General features: G+C 38.9%; 2 protein-coding genes across 9 annotated transcripts in view; one reads left to right on the top strand and one right to left on the bottom strand.

The window, feature by feature from the left end:
* LOC106088524 (cAMP-specific 3',5'-cyclic phosphodiesterase) overlaps positions 1 to 21,403 on the bottom strand; it is a 692,903-nt gene that overhangs the window by 113,403 nt on the left and 558,097 nt on the right. The window lies entirely within an intron of this gene.
* Positions 15,780 to 17,819, top strand: LOC106088622 (katanin p60 ATPase-containing subunit A-like 2). Its single transcript, XM_013254221.2, has one exon. The coding sequence runs from the start codon at positions 16,221 to 16,223 to the stop codon at positions 17,661 to 17,663; it is 1,443 nt and encodes a 480-aa protein (XP_013109675.2). The 5' UTR covers positions 15,780 to 16,220; the 3' UTR covers positions 17,664 to 17,819.

Consider the following 21,403-nt stretch of genomic DNA (forward strand, 5'->3'; position numbering starts at 1 on the left):
ATCGATTGAATAAAAAAGTTTTTGGAAAAAAGAAAGGTTTAGTACAAAAGAATAAGAGTACCAAAAATGTACGAAATAGAAAAACTTTACACCTGCGAAATTCGGATTAAATGGTGTTGTTGCCTAAAAACGGGATGCAAAGAAAATTTGTCGATATTTTGCTCCCGAAACGGAAGAAAATGTACGTTTAGTACCAAAATTGATACCATTTGGTACTTTTTTTATGGATTGAGCTAGCATCCTGAATTTTGGCACGTAGGTTCAACTAGGGAATATATTTTGAGTAGGGAATATTTTTTTCAAAATTCGTACCTTTTTGTACCAAAAGGTGCAAAATAGCTTATCTCTATCTACAGCGAACGGTCGCAGTTACGATTACATTATGGCAACCTAAATTGATTGTATTTTGTTTTGGTGTAGGGTTTTGAAAAAACTATTTTGCAAAATCATGCCTTAAGTGGGAGAAATAGTACGTTTAGTGCAGTAATTGGTACTTTTTGGTCCTATATTTGCAAATTGAGCACGAGCTCTGAATTTAGTTACACTATGTCAACCTAAATCGACTGAGTAAAAGAGTTTTTGGACTTTTCAATACTTGGGTACTAAAAAAGTACCAAAAGCGTACGAAATAGACAAACTTTACATTGGCATATTTAATACCGAAATTGGTACTATTTGGTTCTATTTTTACAGGTTGAGCTAAAGCCCTGAAATTTGGCATGTAGGTACAACTAAGCGATAAATTTTGAGTGGCAGCATGATTTTTTCGAAATTCGTACCTTTTAGTACCAAAAAGTTCAAAATGGCTTATCTCTGTTTACAGCGAACGGCCATTGTTAGAATTAAGCTATGGCAACCTTAATTGATTGAGCAAAAGAGTTTTTAGACTTTTGAAAATTTAGATACTAAAGAGTACCAAAAATTTAAGAAAGTGGCGAACTTTGCACGACGCGGAAGGGTTGGGCTAGAACTTCGAAATTTGGTTAAAATTATGTTGCGTAAAAATGGAGGTAGAAAAAAAATATTTTTCATAATTAGTTCTCGAAACGGAAGAAAACGTTCGTTTAGTACTGAAATTGGTACCACTTGGTACTCACTTTACGGATTGAACTAGAGCCCTGCAATTTTCCACAAAGTTTCAAATAGATAATACATATTTTGAGTGACAGCATGATTTTTTTCTAGTTTTTACACAGTACGAATTAGCTAATCTCTGTCTACAGCGAACGGCCACAGTTAGAATTACGCTATGACAACCTAAATTGATTTTGAACATTTAGGTACCAAAACTTTGAACATTTAGGTACCAAAAAAGTACGAAATAGACAAACTTTCCACAGGGTAACGGATAGAGCTAGAAGTTGAAAAGTTGGCTTAAATGTTGTTGTGGCGTAAAAATGGGGGTGCAAAGAAAAAATGTTGACAAACAATTCCCGAAACGTAAGAAAATGTACTTTAGTACCGAAATTGGTACCATTTGGTAGAGACCGTAATTCCTATCCGATTTGGCTTGGTGTCGGTAATTTTTTTTTTATTTCTTACAGCCATGACAAGTACAATCCCTGTTGGCATATAACTTGATAAGCCTCTCACACAAATATATTTGAAAAAGACTTTCAAAGAGCTTGTCACATGCGATCCACATTGGATGGTATAAAAGATTCGTCCCGCCGAACTTAACGTGTTTTACTTATCACTTTCCCGGCACGGCATAGCTCTGAGCACCACATAGGCTAAAACATTGAGGTCCCATCTATGTGGTGTTCATTGCTGGCACGAGAAGCTTAGCTGCGAGCTACAGGGCGGGTCCACAGATTGCGGATAATGGAATAATCCATACGGAGTAGCTGACACGGCAGTCGCCGTGGGGAGAGTCTCAGAGAGAGGCTGGGAGGCACCGGCTCTTGCAAAAATTCTGTAGGCACTCAGTATGATGCTTGATATGACAAGGCGGGTTATTGGCGCCTTTAAACAAACAATGTCCACGTTATTCCCGCGACGATCAGTCCTTGGGAACGCCACCTCCACATGAAAATGTGGCTACAACAACAACTTTTATTACGATTTGATACTATTGGGTTGCCCAAAAAGTAATTGCGTATTTTTCATATAGTCGGCGTTGACAAATTTTTCACAGCTTGTGACTCTGTAATTGCATTCTTTCTTCCGCCAGTTATCAGCTGTTACTTTCAGCTTGCTTTAGAAAAAAAGTGTAGAAAAAGTATATTTGATTAAAGTTCATTCTAAGTTTTATTACATTTACTTTCTTTAAAACATCCGCAATTACTCTTTGGGCAACCCAATATTTACGAAATGCAACAGATTCCTAAACTTTTATTCTCAAAATGCAAATTTTGCCCATGAACATTCCACTAAGGAACAGGGGCAAACTTCTCACATATCAATGAGTGCAGTCCGATTCAAGTTTAAGTTCAATGATAAGTTGCCTCCCTTTAATAGACGAGTCCGAACGGCGTGCCGCAGTGCGACACCTCTTTGGAGAGAAGTTTTACATGGCATAGTACCTCTCGAATGTTGCCAGCATTAGGAGGGGTAAACCACCGCTGAAATTTTTTTCTGATGTTCTTGCCAGGATTCGAATCTAGGCGGTCAGCGTCATAGGCAGACATACTAACTTCTGCGATACGTTGGCCTCCAAATTATGTTCTCAGATATGACAAAATTTCATGAAACTGTGCGATTTCTGGGGTTTTCGGAAGTATGTAATTAAAACGAGGGTACAGGAGTAGCGAAGTAGACCGGGTTTATGCTTGTGCTAACTTTAAACCATTTAAAATATTAATCAATCATTAAACTTAATTACAAATAAATATCTTAATTAACCCTTAGTTGGTAATCACACAACACAACTAACTAACTAATTCAATACACATTAAGAAAGGCCTCCTGCATACAAAGCTGGTCCCCCTTGTGTATACAAAGATATTTACTTAACATTAAATTAGTATGAATTAAAATTTTCCGCTCAAAAAACTATGATGACTTCGCCTAAAAGCTGCTCTTCAAAAACAAGCATTAGGAGAAGCCCTTGGAGATATGCAAAACAACATTCTTCATCCTTCAGATGTCCTTATGGAGAGCATACAAAAGGACCCTTAATGTAAGCTGTACCTCCCTATTTGCAAATACTCTACCCCAACCCACACACACTCTCTCACACTCACATACCATGACATTTCTTTCCGAGATTATTAATTAATGTAGGCTTTCATGAATTTACATTTCCATAATTATGAGTTTTCATTTAAACACAGAAATGGAAATTACTGTAGGTAGGTAGGTAGGTGGGAAGGTTTTGCTTCGGCAACTCTGATGAAATTAAATTTATTTACCCAGTGTATTTGTTTAAGTAATTACATATTTATATTAACAGAAAAGTGAAAATACACATTCGTATGCACGTCTCCCTACGTCTGTCCATATTTAAAGACAGCCGAATGTGGCAGTTTGGCACTCACGGGGAGTCTTGGAGACCACAGAGAGCTAAACAAATACCAAAATGCTTTGAAGCTCAAACATTGCCATTGACGAAGAAACCCAGCACCAGAACCCTCAGTACCATTGGCATCGTCATCGACAGCAGCAGCAGCTTTCAGTTTATATGTATTGAGATGCATGGATGTGTGTGTGTGAGGGTATTTCAACAGTCTCAACTTTCATTTTGTGTTGGAATTTTTAAAAATTTTCATTTATGTGCTTACCTTCCTTCCTATAACAAAAGTAACTTAAATTTGTCCTTGTTTTGAAGTAAAGTGCCAATAGAGAATCCAGGAATGTATGTATTGTACGTATGTATGTGTGTATATGTAGGTTCGAATGTATTTATTTATATAATTTGCTATTTATTTACTCTTAAATAGGCCCTGGGGAATTTTTGTAATTCCTAAAACACATACACCCACATGCTGAGGAATTTCATTCATTCATTCATTGTTGAATACAATATGAAAAGGGACAAAAATACTTTGCAATGGTTACAAAGAATGCTTTAAAACTATTCAGTATCGAATGATGTTGACTAAATTTACTTCAAAGTATAGTTTTGTGTCAAATCGTAATTGTTTAAATAATATAAGGATAAATATTTTAAATTTAATAAATAAAAACTACTATGAGTATGGACAAATGTGGGGCAAAGTTGACCTTTGGTTATCACACATCACAATGAATATTACTTTGAAGTAGTTTGAATGAAGTCAGTGGAAAATAAAAGACGAGTATGTATAAAGGACTGTACATTTAAATCTAAAGCGAACTCTTCGAATTTCAATAGACTTTGTTCTAGGCCGAAAAAGTCATCAATGAAGTCAAAGAAGCCAAGACAGCCCAAACCATATCAATCTTCGATTGAAGAACGATCAAAGAGTGATGGTTACCAATAAACACCATCTTGACAACGGCCGCATGTGCATATGGGGAAAAGCAACTCCCTATGGACTCAAATAAAAGGGATTGAGTACATATCCCTGAGGAGCCTCACTTTTAACCGGCAATGTAGATGAAGTTACATCACCTCTCTGAACAAATTGCTTTCTATCAAACAAATAGGAAAGACCGCTAAGGCCGTAAAATATGGACAGTTTTTTAATCGAGATGCAGTAATCCAACCGATCGAAGACCTTCTCTAGACCTAAGGAGAGTAAAATACAAATATTGTGTTTTCCCACAAAGTTCCGAATCTGGTCGGTAAGAACCTAAAATCAACATGAATGTCCCTCTTCCCTTCCTGAATGCGCGTTGACAATCATACAAAAGCAAACTGCGTTCAATGTAGGTCATAAGCTGTTTCTTTAAAACATGCTCCACTACTTTCGAAAACAACGGCAATAATGCTATTAGTCTTTATTCCACCACATTACCAGTGCTGCTCTTTTTCCCTAATAGGAAAATATGGAGTTCATGGTTATGTTATTAACCAAAAGAAAATTAAATCTAAAATATATGGGAAAAAATTCTTAATAAACTTCATTGGAACATGAAGCCTCAAACAATGCTAAAAGAAAAGCCGTCAATAGCAGCGCAACTCAGAAATTCCAGAACATTGCCTTTAGGGAAGTACCCAGGGTGTGGGGGCTATCAGGCCCGAGCCCTCTCCCAAAATTGTTATGTATACAAATGAAATTTTTTCTAAAGATTACATGGACTTAATTTTGTTTGTTTATTCTGCACGGACGACGAAAGGCCTAACACAGTTCACAGAGTCAAATTTCTATGGGCCTTAAACCTTACATCGGGAAATGGGTCTATAGGGGGGGCTATATCAAGATATTGTTTGCAAAATGGGAGGTTAAACGCGGTTTGATGGGCCTTAGACCCTAACACGGGATATCGGTCTATATAGGGGCTATAGCAAGATATTATCCGATGTAGATGCAGAGTGCAGAGGTTAGCATGTCCGCTTATGATGCTGAATGCATGGGTTCGAGTCCTGGCGAGACCATCAGAACAATTTTCAACGGTGGTTTTCCCCTCCTCATGCTGCAACATTTGTGAGGTACTATGCCATGTAAAAGCTTCTCTCCAAAGCGGTGTCACACTGCGGCACGCCATTCGGACTTGGCTATAAAAAGGAGGCCCCTTATCATTGAACTAAAACTTAAATCGAACTGCACTCATTGATATGTGAGAAGTTTGCCCCTATTCCTTAGTGGAATGTTCATGGGCAAAATTTGCATTTGCATTTTGTAGATCATATCTTTTATCTAAAAATCAATTTGTGTTTGTTTGTAGGTTTGTTTGTTTATATGTTTGTTTGTTCCTTATAGACTCAGAAACGGCTGAACTGATTTTCTTAAAATTTTCACAGATGGTGCTTAATGACCCCGTGGTGAAAATAGGGTACTACATTTTTTGATATCTGAAGGGGGGGGCGGACCCTTACCCTAATTTTCAGAAGCGCCAGATCTCGGAGATGTGTGGTGTGATTTAAGCGAAATTTTGTGTGCTCTCATATAGTAACCTAAAAATAAAAATTTGGTATCCAAATTTCGGATGGGGTACCTAGGGGGGGCTAACCCTAAAACCTACCAAACATATATTTACACAAATCACGACAATAGGGGACTCAAATGATAGGTATTTAGGATAAGAAAACGTATCTGATATCCAATTGTCGGACCAAGTGCTAGGGTGACCACCCCAAGCCCCATAACACCCCTAATTCGGACATATTTACCGACCATGGCAATATGGGACTCAAATGAAAGATATTTGCGAGTAGAATACGAATCTGATATCCAATGTGGGGCCACGTATCTGGGGGCCCACCCCTTTCTCAAAACACCCCCCAAACAGGACTTATTTACTGACCATGGCAATATGGGACTCAAATGAAATGTATTTGCGAGTAGAATACGAATCTGATATCCAAATATGGGACCAAGTGTTTGGTGGGCCGCCTCTCCCCAAAAACATCCCCCAAAGGGGACAAATTTACGACCATACCAATATGGGGCTCAAATGAAAGGTCTTTGGGAGTAAAGCACGAATTTGATATCAATATTCGACAAAATTGTCCATGGGGCCACCTCACCCCCACAACACCACCCAAATAGTAAGTATTTTCTGACTTGCAATATGAGGCTCAACAAAGAGGGTTTTTAAAGTGGAACACGAATCCGATATATATTTTCAAGGCCAACTCCAGAGTTACCGCCCATCCCAAAAAACACCCCCCAAGCCGGTCATGTTTGCCGACTATGAAAATAGACCACGTGTCTGATATCAACATTAGGGACTAACTGTCTAGCGGACGTCCCATAACAACCCCCAAATAGAACATATTTGCTCACCAAGACAATTTGTGTCTTAAAGAGAGTGGAATTAAATATTCATAGTTTTTAGGGCCAATACCCCAAACCGGACATATTTGCTGACTTTTGCAATAAGGAGTTTAAATGAGATTAGCAAACGTATTTGATATCCAATTTTGAGGCCAATGGCAATATAGGGTTCAAATGAATGGTATTTGAGAGAAGAGCACGTTGCTGATATATTTTCCGGGCTTAGTGTTTGGGGGACCACCCCAATCCCCAAAACAACCCTAAATCAGGCATATTTACCGACCATGTCAATGTGGAGCTTAAATGAAAGGAATTGGGGGGGGGTAGAGAATTGAATTGATACCCATTTTCGGGACCAATTTTCTGGGGTCAACCTCTTTCCCAAAATACTCCACAAACAGCAATTTTTTAGTGACCACCGCAATATGGGGCTCAATAAGGGTATTTGGGAGTAGAATACGAATTTGATATCCAAATGTAGGACCAAAACACCCTCAAACGGAAAAAAAATTTCGACCATGGCAATATGTGGCTCAAATGAAAGGTATTTGAGATTAGAAAACGAATTTGATAACCTATTTTGGGGCCATGTGTTTGGGGGACGCCTTATCCTGTAAACTTCTCTTTAGCCAATGGCAATATGGGTTTTAAATAAATGGTATTTGAGAGAAGAGCACGATGCTGATATTTAATCAGGGCCATGTATCTGGGGGACCACCTCTACCCCGAAAACACCACTTAATCAGACATCATGAGAATATCGAGCTGAAATGAAGTATTTTAAGAATGGAGTACACCTTACATCCAAACCTAAATTCGTAGACCAATAAAGATCATGTGGGATTCAGATAAAGACACCTATATTGTTAAACTGTTAGTCAAGTTTGCATGGTATTTCACTAAAAGATCTTTAATTGTCGAAAAAAAAATATTCCAAGGAAACTTTTGTTCCATATAAAGTAAAAGAAGGCGCAGCGGAGCGGGCCCGGGTCAGCTAGTTCAATATAGATGTTAGGGGTACTGAAACAAATGTGCCATTTAAAGTCCCAAGACCTTAAATATGGAGACCGGTATATGCATATGATAGTTATATTCAAATATTGACCTTTCTATCGGCAATTTCAGTATTAGATCACAATATTTTACACACATAGTTGCAGACAGATGAAATCTTTATAAGGATGATCAAAGTTTTTATATTCAAGAGATATGATAAAATCTCTAATCACTACTTGTGTACAAGCACTAACACTTGTACACATTAAGGTAATCATAGTTCTACAAATTTCATTACATTCTAGTGTAAAAATATTTTCGTATTAAGGTGCGTAGTTATATTAGTAAGCCTTGGAATGAATGTTTTTGCCACAGACATCCCCAAAGGATTCCAGTTCTTACCCAGCTTTTCTCTTTAATCTCAAACATTTTAACCAGCTTTATTTCAAGATTTGTAATGTCGAACACACAGACAAGTTGAATGATTGCAATGGCTTAAATAGTGGTTTTATTTGATGTCTTTACATGTGTGTGTGTGTGCGTGTGTGTGTGTAATAAGAAGATTGTGTAGGTAGGTTATACGCAAGGAATACTGAATGCTTTTTTACCCCATTGAAAAGCTTATTATGTAATGGTTTTTCTTTCTTACATTCTTATTATGTCTTGGATAATTGCTTCATTTTCTCTCTGGCTCACTCTCTATGCCCAAGAAAACCGAAAGAAAATGGCATGGGTTAAGAATATTTCTTCAATTGCTTTTCTTGTTTAATGTGGTTTTCATTATGTGTAAGTGTACTTGGCAGGTATACATGTAAGTGTATGTATGCATGTGTAAATACATTTGATTATGGTGGGAGGTGAAAAGCAAAATGAATTAAATCAAAAGGATTTAAGCGAAAGTGAATATCCCATTGAGAAAGCCAACAAAATGATATGTCTGATAATTGGTCAGTTTGTTAATTTGTATGTAAACTTTTCGTTGACAATGAAGTTTGGTTAGCATTGTGAGCTTGATATTGCAAATTGGTTTACTATCATTCCAATAGGGAACAGCTGGCATACTTTTCTCATATCAATGAGTGGAGCCCAATTTAAATTGCAGCCTAATGTTGGTTAGGTTAGGTTTAAGTGGCAGTCTGCCATCAGACTCACTTAGACGTTTTCGTCCATTGAAATACCACAGGAACAGAAGAAGGAAGATGCCTTCTAGCTCCTACTGTTGAACCATCCAGATCGCTTTAAAATGGCTAATAACTTGCGAATGTTCACATCCGCTAAATCAGACAGGTTTTCAAAGAAATGAGAACCACCTTAAGTGGCACTTCTGCTGACTGCTAGTGCGGAACACACACACAGATGATGTTCTATAGTCTCTTCTTCTTCGATGTCTTCAGAGCTTCTGCAAAAGTCGTTGCTGGCAACCTTCAGTCTGTCAGCATGTTTCCGATTAGACAGTGACCTCTTATGACGGACACAATGACTGAGATGTATATTCTAGCCAATGACAGCAAAGCGGTAGACCTCTTCAAGTCTACATTAGGCCACATAGTTTTGAAATGCTCACAGCCCCCTCTTTGTGACCATCTATCATTCGTTGCCCTTCGGGTCTGGTCCTGAAAACTTAGCTTATATGTCGCTAGAGGCATACCCACAGATTCCAGTATCCCTGGAATGTGTAGGGTAGTCCTAGTCTCGCAAGCTTGTCTGCTTTTCAATTCCCGGGGATATCTATGTGGCCCGGCACCCAGAACAGGTGAATTTTGAACTGGTCAGTCATGTCGTTGAGAGATCTGCGACAGCCGAGGGCAGTTTTTGTGTTCAGAAATACGTTCTCCAGGGATTTTAGGGTTGTCTGAGAAGATATTTATGCCAATCGTCGTAATGTCATTAAATCTTCGCCATTCCACCACTTCCTAAATTGCAAGGATCTGCGCTTTTTGTAGGGTAACCTTTTCGAAATGATAAGAGATCGTCTTCTGTGAGTGAACAGAATTTCGCAAACCTACACCACTTATAAGAGAAGAGATAACAATGGCACAAAGGTTTGCATGTCCATCTTTGATGCTGACCATTCCGGGCAGAAAATCAAATAACATTTTGTGAAGTGGTTAATCTCCCTCACACAAGCTAGTGACATTTCGAAGGTATTCAGCCGTGTAAAACTTCTCTATAAAGTGTGGTCATTTTGCGACGCGCCGTTTAGACTCGATAATTAAAATGAGGTCCCTTATCATTATCAGCTTAAAACCTGAATTTCACAGAACTCATTGATATGAGCAAAGCATCCTCGCTTATAACATGAATCAAACATCACTCATTGATATGAGAGAAGTGCCCTTGCTGTTCAGCAAAGGAATATTCAAGGACAAATTTGCTTAAATGTCTTTTGCTCTTGAAAATTTTTGTATTTAATTTACTTTGCATTTGAGCATATGTATGTATGTATGTATGTGCATAACAACATATTTATGACATTACAAAGGTTCTTTTGTTGCTAAGAAATGCTTGCCTTTAGGGCAATCGTCAAAGAACTACAGTAGCAGACAATCATCCTTTGACCTCCGAAACTTGAACGGTAGGCACTTGAGAGGTAATAAAATTTCACAAAATGAAATTCATCAAATATGTTAAGCACAAGGTATGGTTGAGAATGCCATTTACTTACATTAAGAGTAAGAAGGGATTTGGATAAGGCAAAGAATTTCAATAATACATTGGATGGATGTTTACATAATTAAAGACCATTGCAGCTAAAAATATTTGAAAATTTTAATTTTAAACAAATGAATAATAACCGAGTCAAGTCTGGAAGTGTTGAAATAGAAAATAAATGAATATTGTTATATTTGAACAATCATTGTTATATTTGAACAATGCCTAGCTTAGCTTGCCTATGGAAAAACAAAAATCTATAATAAATTGCAGCATTATTTCACATAATTTCTCCTTGGTGCATTGTTAACATTTAATCTTTATGTTATTTGAACTGCCCACGTAAGTATTCCATTGTATATGTATGTGTTATTTAAAAATAGAGCCCTTATTATGTTGTAAACTGCAATCAAAATGCCATAACAAAAGCCCAAAATAATCATAGGCCAATAATGGATAATTGAAAAATAAGCAGTCATGTGTAACAATTGCATACAATTAGAACCCACTCGCTGATAGCGAATCATTTACATAATTACACCACAATTATAGACAAACATTTTTTCAATTCAATGGATATTAAAAATTGTCTTTTGTGCACATGATTTTGTAAAAAGTTATTTTTTGTGGATTTTTTATTTAGTTTTTTTTTCTAGAATTTTTTTTTAAGGTTAATTTATTTCTTTATTATTCTCTTATTTAATAATTGCAACCAAAATTTATATTCAGACAAATTTAATTTTTCGTAGGAAATGGTGTAATTTGTTGCATGTCAGAAAACCGCAACAATTTCATGGTAATAAATGAAAAACGACAAAAAATATATCTAAAAATGATTAATCTCAAACAAAAGGTATCCCAAGCGTTATTGAGGGGTTATTTTTCAATTTTGAATCAAATGCACATGAAAAATGGCCGCAGAGTGTAGCCGATTTTGAAAACAGAACAATGTTTTTAAAAAAAAGTAAAAAGTCGTTAATTTCGCCCAGGCCGAACTTTGGATACCCACCACCTCGGGTATATATGTAAACCACCTTTCGTCATAAACCGGTGAAAATACAAAAGTATGCCCCCACAGCAGCTATATCGAAAAATGATCCGATTTGGAGCAAATTCTGCACGGACATTGAGTAGTCTAATAAGTACAAGTCATTGTTCAATTTTGTAACAAAATATTGAACTTTTTTGGCAGCTATATCCAAATATACACCGATTTGGACCATAAACGACAAGGATGTCCAAAGGCCTAACATAAGTCACTGCGTAAAATTTCAGCGAAATCGGATTATAACTGCGGCTTTTATGGGGCCAAGACTATAAATCGAGAGATTGGCAGCTATATCTAAATCTGGACTAATCTGGGCCATCTTCAAGAAGGATATCCAACTCCCTGTACTGAATGTCAGCGAAATCGGTCAAAAAATGCGCCTTTTATGGGTCTAAGGTCTTTAATTAAGAGATCGGTTTATATGGCGGCTATATCCAAATCTGGACCGATTTGAACCATATACGACAGGGATGTCGAAAAGCCTAACTTAAGTTACTGTGACAAATTTCTGCAAAATCGGATTATAACTGCGCCTTTTATGGGGTCAAAACTTCAAATCGAGAGATCGGTCTATATGACAGCTATATCCAAATCTGAACCGATCTAAGCCAAACTGAAGAGAGATATCGATGGGCCCAACACAACCCACTATCCTGAATTTTGGCAACATCGCACAATAAATGCGCCTTTTATGGGCCCAAAACCTTAAATCGAGAGATCGGTCTATATGGCAGCTATATCCAAATTTGGACCGATCGGGGCCAAATTGAAAAAAGAAGCCGAGGGGCCTAACACAACCAACTGTCCCAAATTTCGGCGACATTAGATAGTAAATGCGGTTTTTATGGACCTAAAACCTTAAATCGAGAGAACGGTCTCTATGGCAGCTATATCCAAATCTTGACCGATCTACGCCAAATTCCAGAAAGAATCGAGGGGCCTAACACAACCCACTGTCCCAAATTTCGGCGACATTGGATAATAAATGCGCTTTTTATGGACCCAAAACCTTAAATTGAGAGATCAGTCTATATGGCAGTTATATATAAATCTGGACCGATCTGCGCCAAATTGCAGAAAAATGTCGTGGGGCTTAACATAACCCACTGTCCCCAATTTTGACGACATCGGACAATAAATGCTCATTTTATGGACCCAAATCTTTAAATCGAGAGATCGGTCTATATGGCAGTTATATTCAAATCAGGATCAATCTGGGCCAAATTACCACAGCTCACTGTCCTAAATTTCAGCAAGATCGGATAATAAATGTGGCTTTTACGGGCCCAAAACCTTAAATCGAGAGATCGGTCTATATGGCAGCTATATCCAAAACTGAACCAATCTGGGCCAAATTGAGGAGGGATATCGAAGCAACGAACACAACTCACTCTCCTAAATTTTGGCAAAATCAGACAATAAATGTGGCTTTTATGGGCTTAAGACCTTAAATCGAGAGATCGATCTATATGGCATCTATATCCAAATCTGGACCGATCTGGGCCGAGGGGCCTAACACAACTCACTGTCCCTAATATCGGCGACATCGGAAAATAAATGCGCTTTTTATGGGGTCAAGACTTTAAATTGAGAGATCGGTCCATATGGCAGCTATTGTAGTACATCCAAATCTGAACCGATTTGAGCCAAGTTGAAGAGGGATATCGAAGGGCCCAACACAACTCACTGTCCTAAATTTTGGCAAAATCGGATAATAAATACCTTATTTATGGACCCAAAACCTTAAATCGAGAGATCGGTCTATATGACAGCTATATCCAAATCTGAACCGATCTGAGTCAAATTTAAGAAGGATGTCGACTGGCCTTATAAAACTCACTATCCTAAATTTGAATAAAATCGAATAATAAAGTGGATTTTGTAGACCTACGTCCTTTAATCGGCGGATCGGTCTATATGGGGGCTATATCAAAATAAAGTCCGATATAGCCCATCTTTGAACTTAACCTGCCTATGGACAAAAAAGAATATGTGCAAAGTTTCAGCTCAATATCTCTATTTCTAAAAAGACTGTAGCATGATTTCAACAGACTGGCGGACATGGCTAGATCGTCTTCTACTCTCGAATACCTTTTATTTGAGACATTGACATGAACGATCAATTTGTCTGCTTGAGGGATTTTTGGGGTAAGGGTGACTTTCTGGGTACTTGGTTACAATTTTTAATACCATATTCCCAAACTACGCTTTAAAACCTTTCATTTGATACCTATATTGCCATATCGTTTCATTTATGATTTTGGGTGGTTTTTTGGTAGGAGGGTCCGCGCCCTTCCGATATCATCAAATCATGAGGTCTTTTGCTCCCTCCTGCCCATATCCGCAATCTACTCCCGAATACCTTTCATTTGTGTCTCATTTGAGTCTCATGTGCTGATCGTCCAATAAACCTTTTATAGGGGGTTTTAGGTTTGGGGCGGCCCCCCAATTACTTGGACCCAATTTTTAATATGAAATTCGTAATCTACTCCTGAATACCTTTCATTTGAGTCCCACATTGCCCAGATCGGTACACTTTTATTTTTGGGTAGTACTTTTGGGGTAAGGGGGAGGGTCCGCCCTCCTCGCCATATTAAAAAAATTATAAAGCCTATGTTTCCTTCCAGACCAACCTACACAATCTGTGAAAAATTCAAGGTAATCAGCCGTTTTTGAGTCTATACGGAACAAACAAACAAATCGACAAACAAACAAACTGTCAAACAAACAAACACACAAAAAAAGACAATTTGATTTTTATACCCTCTACCATAGGATGGGGGGTACACTAATTTCGTCATTCCGTTTGTAACACTTCGAAATATGCGTCTAAAACTGCATAAAGTATATAAATTCTTGGTCGTCATGACATTTTAAATCGATCTAGCCATGTCCGTCCGTCCGTCTATCAAACGCACGCAAACTTTCGAAGGAGTAAAGCCAGGATCCACTGAATAAGGTTAAGCCAACCGATCAGCCAACATGCAATTTTTGAATTGTTGGCAGTACTTGGCATTGAGTATGTCAATTTTGTTCTCTTTTAACATTCATTATTTGTTTACGCTTTCTCATATATGATGACATTTTCAATCGGCAGATTTAATATGCTTAATGATGTTCATGGGGCCTTTCCACTTTGTGTCTTCGCAAGTGACCTAACCTTCTATTAGTGAATCTTGGAGTAAAGCTAGGCACTTGAACTTTTTTACAAATACTTTCTATTAGTGTAGGTCGGTTGGTATTGTAAATGGTCCAAATCGGTCCATGTTTTGATTATAGTTGTCATATAAATTGATCTTGGGTCTTGACTTCTTGTGCCTCTAGAGGTCTTGGTCTCAAAGAACTTGACAGATGCGATCCATTGTTGGGGGTAGATAAGATTCGGCACGGTCGAACTTAGCACGCTTTTTCTTGTTATATATAAGATATTTAATTTAATTTTTTTTTATTTTATTTAATTTAATTTTTTTATTATTTTATTTTATTTAATTTTTTTTGATTTTATTTTTATTTAATTTATTTTATTTGTATGCGTTTATTAAAGCTATTTTTTTTAAGATATACAAATATTAGTCTCAAATATTGGGACAAATATTTGCCCAAAAATGTTGCCTACTTTTCGGTCTTCCTTTTTTTCCCCTTTTTCTCTGTTTGGTTTTGGGAAAACTTCTCTGTTGGGAACAAAGTAAATTTATTGACGACTATTACAGGCAACATTATTCGATTACCCATAAAATAAATGGTCCATGAAATATAACGTACAAATAAATCAAACAACAACAACAGCAAGAAAAAGTGACAATCTCTGGGGCTTGTGGTGGCAGAAAAATGAAGATAGGGTTTGCTAAAAGACAAAATTTAACCACATTCTATTCCCTATTCCAAAAAAAAGTGAAAGTGGACAGACAGACAGACAAGGAAATAAATCCTTATTTTGCTCGGCTCATACCAACCCCTTTGTAATAAAAAAAAGTCTGAAGGAAGGAAGGAAGTTAGCAGCAGAAGATGGTCCCGTTCAACTACCACAAAATCCAATAAAATCTGGACTACAATTTTTGTAACTGTTTTCATTCATTTTCATTTGTGCACAAGAAATTGTAATGGGCAAAATGAAGAAACGACTTCCAGAAAACCACTTGACAAGGATAATAAGATAACGATGAAATCCTGCCGCATCAAGGACCACAGCGAGTGAGAAGCGTAAGGGGAGGAGTTGTAACAAAGTGCACAGGGGCATATAGGAAAAGTATAATAAAAGTAATAAATTTCCAGTAACTATAACAACATCCCTCTTTATATTTGTATATCCTTGTCTGACTTACTCGAGCTGCTGGCAGAAACAACCTGACAACGTCATACCAAATAGCCCCCAAGGCAAAGCAAGGCAACCTGGGAATAAGCCATGGCCAACAAAAAACAAAAACACAAAAACAAGCGAAAAGTTGCCAAAGTAACCATTTGTGGCCAACAGATAGGGCAGCACAATAACAACAACAATACGATACTAAAGTTAGTTAATTTCTTTGACATGACAACCAGGAAAACACAAGAAAACCAAAACTTCAGAGAAGGAGTTTCCAATAACGCTCCTTCATAACAGAGCCAGTTTAATTGTTTGCCACAAGGAGTTGCAGGTGAAAGAAAAAGTTTCTCCTCTAAGATTTCTCAAACTTCAAAATTGTTTTGATTTATTTTCGAAATCAAGAAAGTATTTCCTAAACATGTCAAAAGACGAAGAAATTCGAAATATACAAACGCGACGTCGCAATATACTATTTCTGGTGCAACGCTATCTCTCCGATAATGGTCTTTACAATACGGCTGCCGCATTGGCCTCTGAGGCCCGCTTGAGTGAGGAATTCGAATTGTGTGACAATGTAGACTTGGATGGCATATATTTGGAATATGCCAGCTATTATCAACTGAAATTTGGCAAATATCCCAAGATTTTGAAGAAGGCCAAGCCCCTGGTAAAACTTGAGGTCTCAGCCCAAAAGGGAAAGGCTAACAAGAAACAATCCAAATCTCAAACTAACCCAACAGTTAATCATCAAAATGAATTACAGCCCCAGTTGTTTAAGGCAAATGTTCAAGAAATGCCCTCTGCCACCAAGGCTTTACTGGACATGAATAATCTGCAGGTGACGGTAAGGAAAATGGAAACCAATTGTCATCAAGCGGAAACGGATACTTTGGAGCAAAGACGATCCGGTGAAATGTTAAAACGTTTGCAAGAAGTTCAACATGGTACACAGGGTGTTGCAGGCGGTGATATGCTGCTGAGTTCCCAAGAATGGCAAAATCTGGCCGATTTGGTCAAATCCACCATATTGAGTGAGGAGCTCAAACTAAGATGGTCCGATATATGTGGCAATACTCAGGCCATAGACATCATCAAAGAGGCTGTTCTCACTCCCCTAAAATATCCCCAGTTATTCAATCAAGGCCTTAAACCCTGGCGTTCTGTGCTGCTACATGGCCCTCCAGGCAGTGGCAAAACTCTGTTGGCCAAGGTTCTGTATGCCGAGACCAGGGACAAGGTTACCTTCTTTAACATAACCTCCAGTGTGGTGATTTCCAAATGGCGTGGCGAATCTGAGAAGCTTTTGAAAATCCTGTTTTTCTTAGCCCAACGTCATGCACCCTCCATTATCTTTCTGGATGAAATTGAGGGTCTCACCTCCAAACGTGATCGCTCCAATGATCATGAATCCTCTAAACGCTTTAAAAATGAACTTTTACAGCTAATGGATGGCATGGAACAATCGCAGGGTGGTGTTTTCATTTTGGCCAGCACCAATTTACCCTGGGAAATAGATGAGGCCTTTTTGCGGCGTTTCGAAAAGAAACTACTCGTCCAATTGCCCAATGATGCAGAACGGGCGACATTGATTGGGAAATTATTGCCGCCCAATGTGCGGCTGACAACGGAGCAAATGACGTCACTGGTGAAATTGTCATTCAATTTCACGGGCGATGAAATTCGTTTGGCCTGCAAAGAGATTGCCATGCAGACGGTGCGTAGGATAACAAAGGCAACGCTCAAAGGTGAGAAGGCCAACTCGGAGGAGATACCAGTGGAGAATGCTTTTAGACAAATTAAACCTTTGAGTTTATTGCTGATGGAGAAGCATGGCAAATGGCAAAAGGAACATGGCTCATAAACTAGAGAAACACACAAAAACAAAAAAAAAAAAACAACATGGGACAAAAAATGTAAGGAACAAACAACAAAAAAAGGCAACAAAATGGAATTCCTGTTTGAGGCAGCAAAATGTTGAGAGCAAGAAAATCCAATAAAATAAGAATTTTAAAATGAATGTTTATCCTTGGTTTTTTGTCTTTTCGAAACTGGGATTCTTAATAATGCTGAGGAAAGGGAGAAAGGAAAAAAGTGCTTTTCAGCAGTATTTGGTGGGCAAAGTAGACTTTAATATAAAGATTTGTAATACTTAACAGATTTTGTAATACTAAGTTCGGGCCGTACCTTATATACAAAATTTCTGGCAAAACAGCCAAATATTAAAGCTTCTTGGGACCATAGAAGACTGATCATGCAAAACTGCAAGTTTGCCCATGAACATTCCATTAAGGAAATGGGGCCAACTTCTCACAAATCAATGAGTGCTGTCCTATTCTATTTTAAGCTCAAAGATAAGGACCTCCTTTTTATAGCCAAGTCCGAACAGCGTGACGCGGTCGGCACCTCTTTGGTGGGAAGTTTATACATGGCAAAAAACCTCACAAATGTCCCCAGCATTAGTAGGGCTGAAAAATTTGTTGATGTTCCTGCCAGGATTCGAATCCAGGCGTTCAGCGTCATAGGCGGACATGCAAACCTCTGCGCTACGGTGGCCTCCAAGACCAATTATGAGATCGGCCTATATGGGAGCTATATCAGGTTATAGACTGAAAATTTCATTCACATCACATAACAATCCAGGCTTCTAGGTGATGAAGAGGTCAAATCAGGAGATCGGCTTACATGAGAGCTATATCAGGTTATGCATCGATTTGAACCATACTCACCACGGATGTTTCAAGTCATGAAAAAACACCAAATGCAAAATTTTAGCCACATCGTATAATAGTTGCGCCTTCTAGGGCCTGAAGATGTCCAATCGAGAGATCGGAATATATGGAAAATATGAACCGATATGGCCCATTTGCAATCCCCAATTACTTACATCAATACCAGGCACGGGATGTATGGGAGCACCACACAAGCTGGAACATTGAGTTCCGATCTGTGTGGTGTTCATTGCTGTCACAAGAAGCTTAGCTGCGAGCTAACGGTCGCGTCCATAGGTTGCGAAAAGTGGAGCACTCCACTAAGGAGTAGCTGTAACTGCAGTCGCAGACAATCAGCGGTATCGAGCGGAGAGTCTCAGTGAGACGTCGGTGTCATACTGAGTGCCTGGGATGCTCGATATGACAAAGCGAGATATTGGCGCCCTTAAATAACCAATGGTTCCCAGTTCCCGCGGGGTTCGGTCCTTTGGACCGGAACGAGCTTGCTCACCAACAGGAGCTTGACGAGGATCGCCACCTTGACATGAAAATTTGGTTATAAGATTGCAAAATTTTAGGAGGATATCTTTATATGTTCGGCCACTATAGTGATTTCCACAGACAAACGGACAGATGGGCAGAGGGGCATGGCTAGACCAACTTAGACTGTCAAGATGATCAAGAGCATATGTACTTTAAGGGGTCGCAGGTTAATATTTCGAGGTGTTACAAATAGAATGACCAGATTAGTTCATCCCCCGTCCTATAATAGTGGGTATAAAAAACGTACAACGTACGTGCCTATCCTGTATAGGTTGGGTGGATCAAAATTATAACCTACAAATTCCAAGAAGTTTTTCTCTTATTCTGTAAGTGTAGATACCGAAGTTAGTATTGATCTTCTTCGGCTTTGTCTCGAAGAGTTTACGGCCTTTAAAGTTTATTTTTAGTATACCTCTAGTCCTTATTGAAGAAACCATGTCCCGCCAGCATGAAAATGAGACTAAAGCCGAAGCCAAAGTCAGGGCGGTACCGTACGAATATCGCGTCATGAGTAAATTCGTAAGTCACCCGAACATTGTCTCTGTTCGTTCGACTGGTTTTCATCTTATCATCAAGACGTTCGAAAAGAAGCGCCTTCAGCCGCATAGTATCTCCATCTGCCAGCTAAGAAGCAGTGAGCCAATCCTAGCGCACTAATGGAATTCCTTTTCTCGTTGTGAACTTTAGACGGCCATACAAAAATCTCATCTTTCCATGTGCAGCTTACATTTTAATAAATATACGACCGATCGCCACGGGAACATCATTGCCATTGGTTATTTAAAGGCCCCAATATCTCTCCTAGCCGTATCGGGCATCATAGGCACTCAGTATTTAAGTAAGAGCCCGTGTCATACCGCTGATTGTCCGCGACTCTAGTTGTAGCTACTCCGTAAGTAGCATTCCACTATTCTCTACCCGTAGACGCGTCCGGTAGCTCCCGGCTAAACTTCTCGTCATAACGAAAAACACCACACAGAGCTCAAAGTTCCAGACTGTGCGATGTTCATATTGATCCCGTGCCAGGCAGCAATGAATGCTGTCCGATTCAAGTTTAAACTCAATGATAGGAGACCTCCTTTTTATAGCCGAGTTCGAACGGCGTACCGCGAAGTGACACCTCTTTGGAGAGAGGTTTTAAAATAACAGATTACCTCACAAATGTTGCCGGCATTAGGAGAGGACAACCACAACTGAAAATTATTTTTCTGATGTTCTTGCCAGCATTCGAACACAGGCGTTCAGAGTCATAGGCGGATATGATAACTTCTGCGCAATGGTGACCTCCTCTACGCTGCGGTGACATCGCCGTCATCTGCCCGGGATTAACATATATACGCCCTCCAAAATCTCGCCGTTGTCCCTGTCTTGTTTATGCCGAAAGTCGTTTTGATCTCCTTCCTATTCTTCCTAAGCATTCGGCTCGCAGTGTTGCAGGATCCCCATAGTATCCTTTCCGACACCTTTTTTGTTCCGTTATGTTTTGTCACGCGCTCAACTCACACCAATGTTTTTAACTCTGATCGCGTTGCTATAAAGAGCTTCGGCTTCTTAAAGTTTATCGTAAGTAACCCTCTGGCATTTATTACCAGGCTATCCGCCCTTTAGTTTTTTACCATAAACGCTATTCTCTGTCTCTGTTACGGTCTGCGGATTTATACCCCTTACTTAGTTAACCTTTGAGTGTTTAGAATTACAGAAGTCGTTATGCTGATCTCCCCGCAGCAAGACTGTGTCATTATCAGGCTAACGAATGATGAGATCCGTTTTAAATCTACAGCGTCGACATCGCTGTCCATACTTTTCTTCAGATATGAGTTATCTTTGTGGCTACAGTCATTATGTGGTGTTTGTGCTGTAGGCCATCCTGCCCCATACAGCACCCTTAGTACGGTAGCCACTGTAGTGCAGAGGTAAGCATGTCCGTCTATGACGCTGAACACGTGCGTTCAAATCCTGGCGAGAACATCAGCAAATTTTTCAGCGGTGGTTATCCCCTCCTAATGCTGGCGCCATTTGTGAGGTACTATACCATTTGGTATGGCAGCCATGTAAAAACTTCTCCACAAAGAGGTATCGCACTGCTGCACACCGCTGGGAATCGGCTATGAAAAGGAGGCCCCTTATCATTCAGCTTAATCTTGACATCTCGGACATTCCTTTATGGAATGTTCTACGACAAACTTGCATTTGCAGTATTCGAGTCTTACGCTCGACCTCAATCTTCGTCTCAGGTATCCTGTCCGATATATATATTAGCATTCCATTCCATTCTCATTTCGTCCCATCGTTGTAAGTCCAAAGTCTTATACTATACTTGGTCTGATGTTCACAATGATCTCCATCGCAC

Source organism: Stomoxys calcitrans, chromosome 4 (genome assembly GCF_963082655.1).
Source record: "Stomoxys calcitrans chromosome 4, idStoCalc2.1, whole genome shotgun sequence".
NCBI classification, from domain to species: Eukaryota; Metazoa; Arthropoda; class Insecta; order Diptera; family Muscidae; genus Stomoxys; species Stomoxys calcitrans.

Coding starts and splice junctions, on each gene's coding strand:
- LOC106088622 (XM_013254221.2), top strand. CDS start 16,221: ATGTCAAAAGACGAAGAAATTCGAAATATACAAACGCGACGTCGCAAT.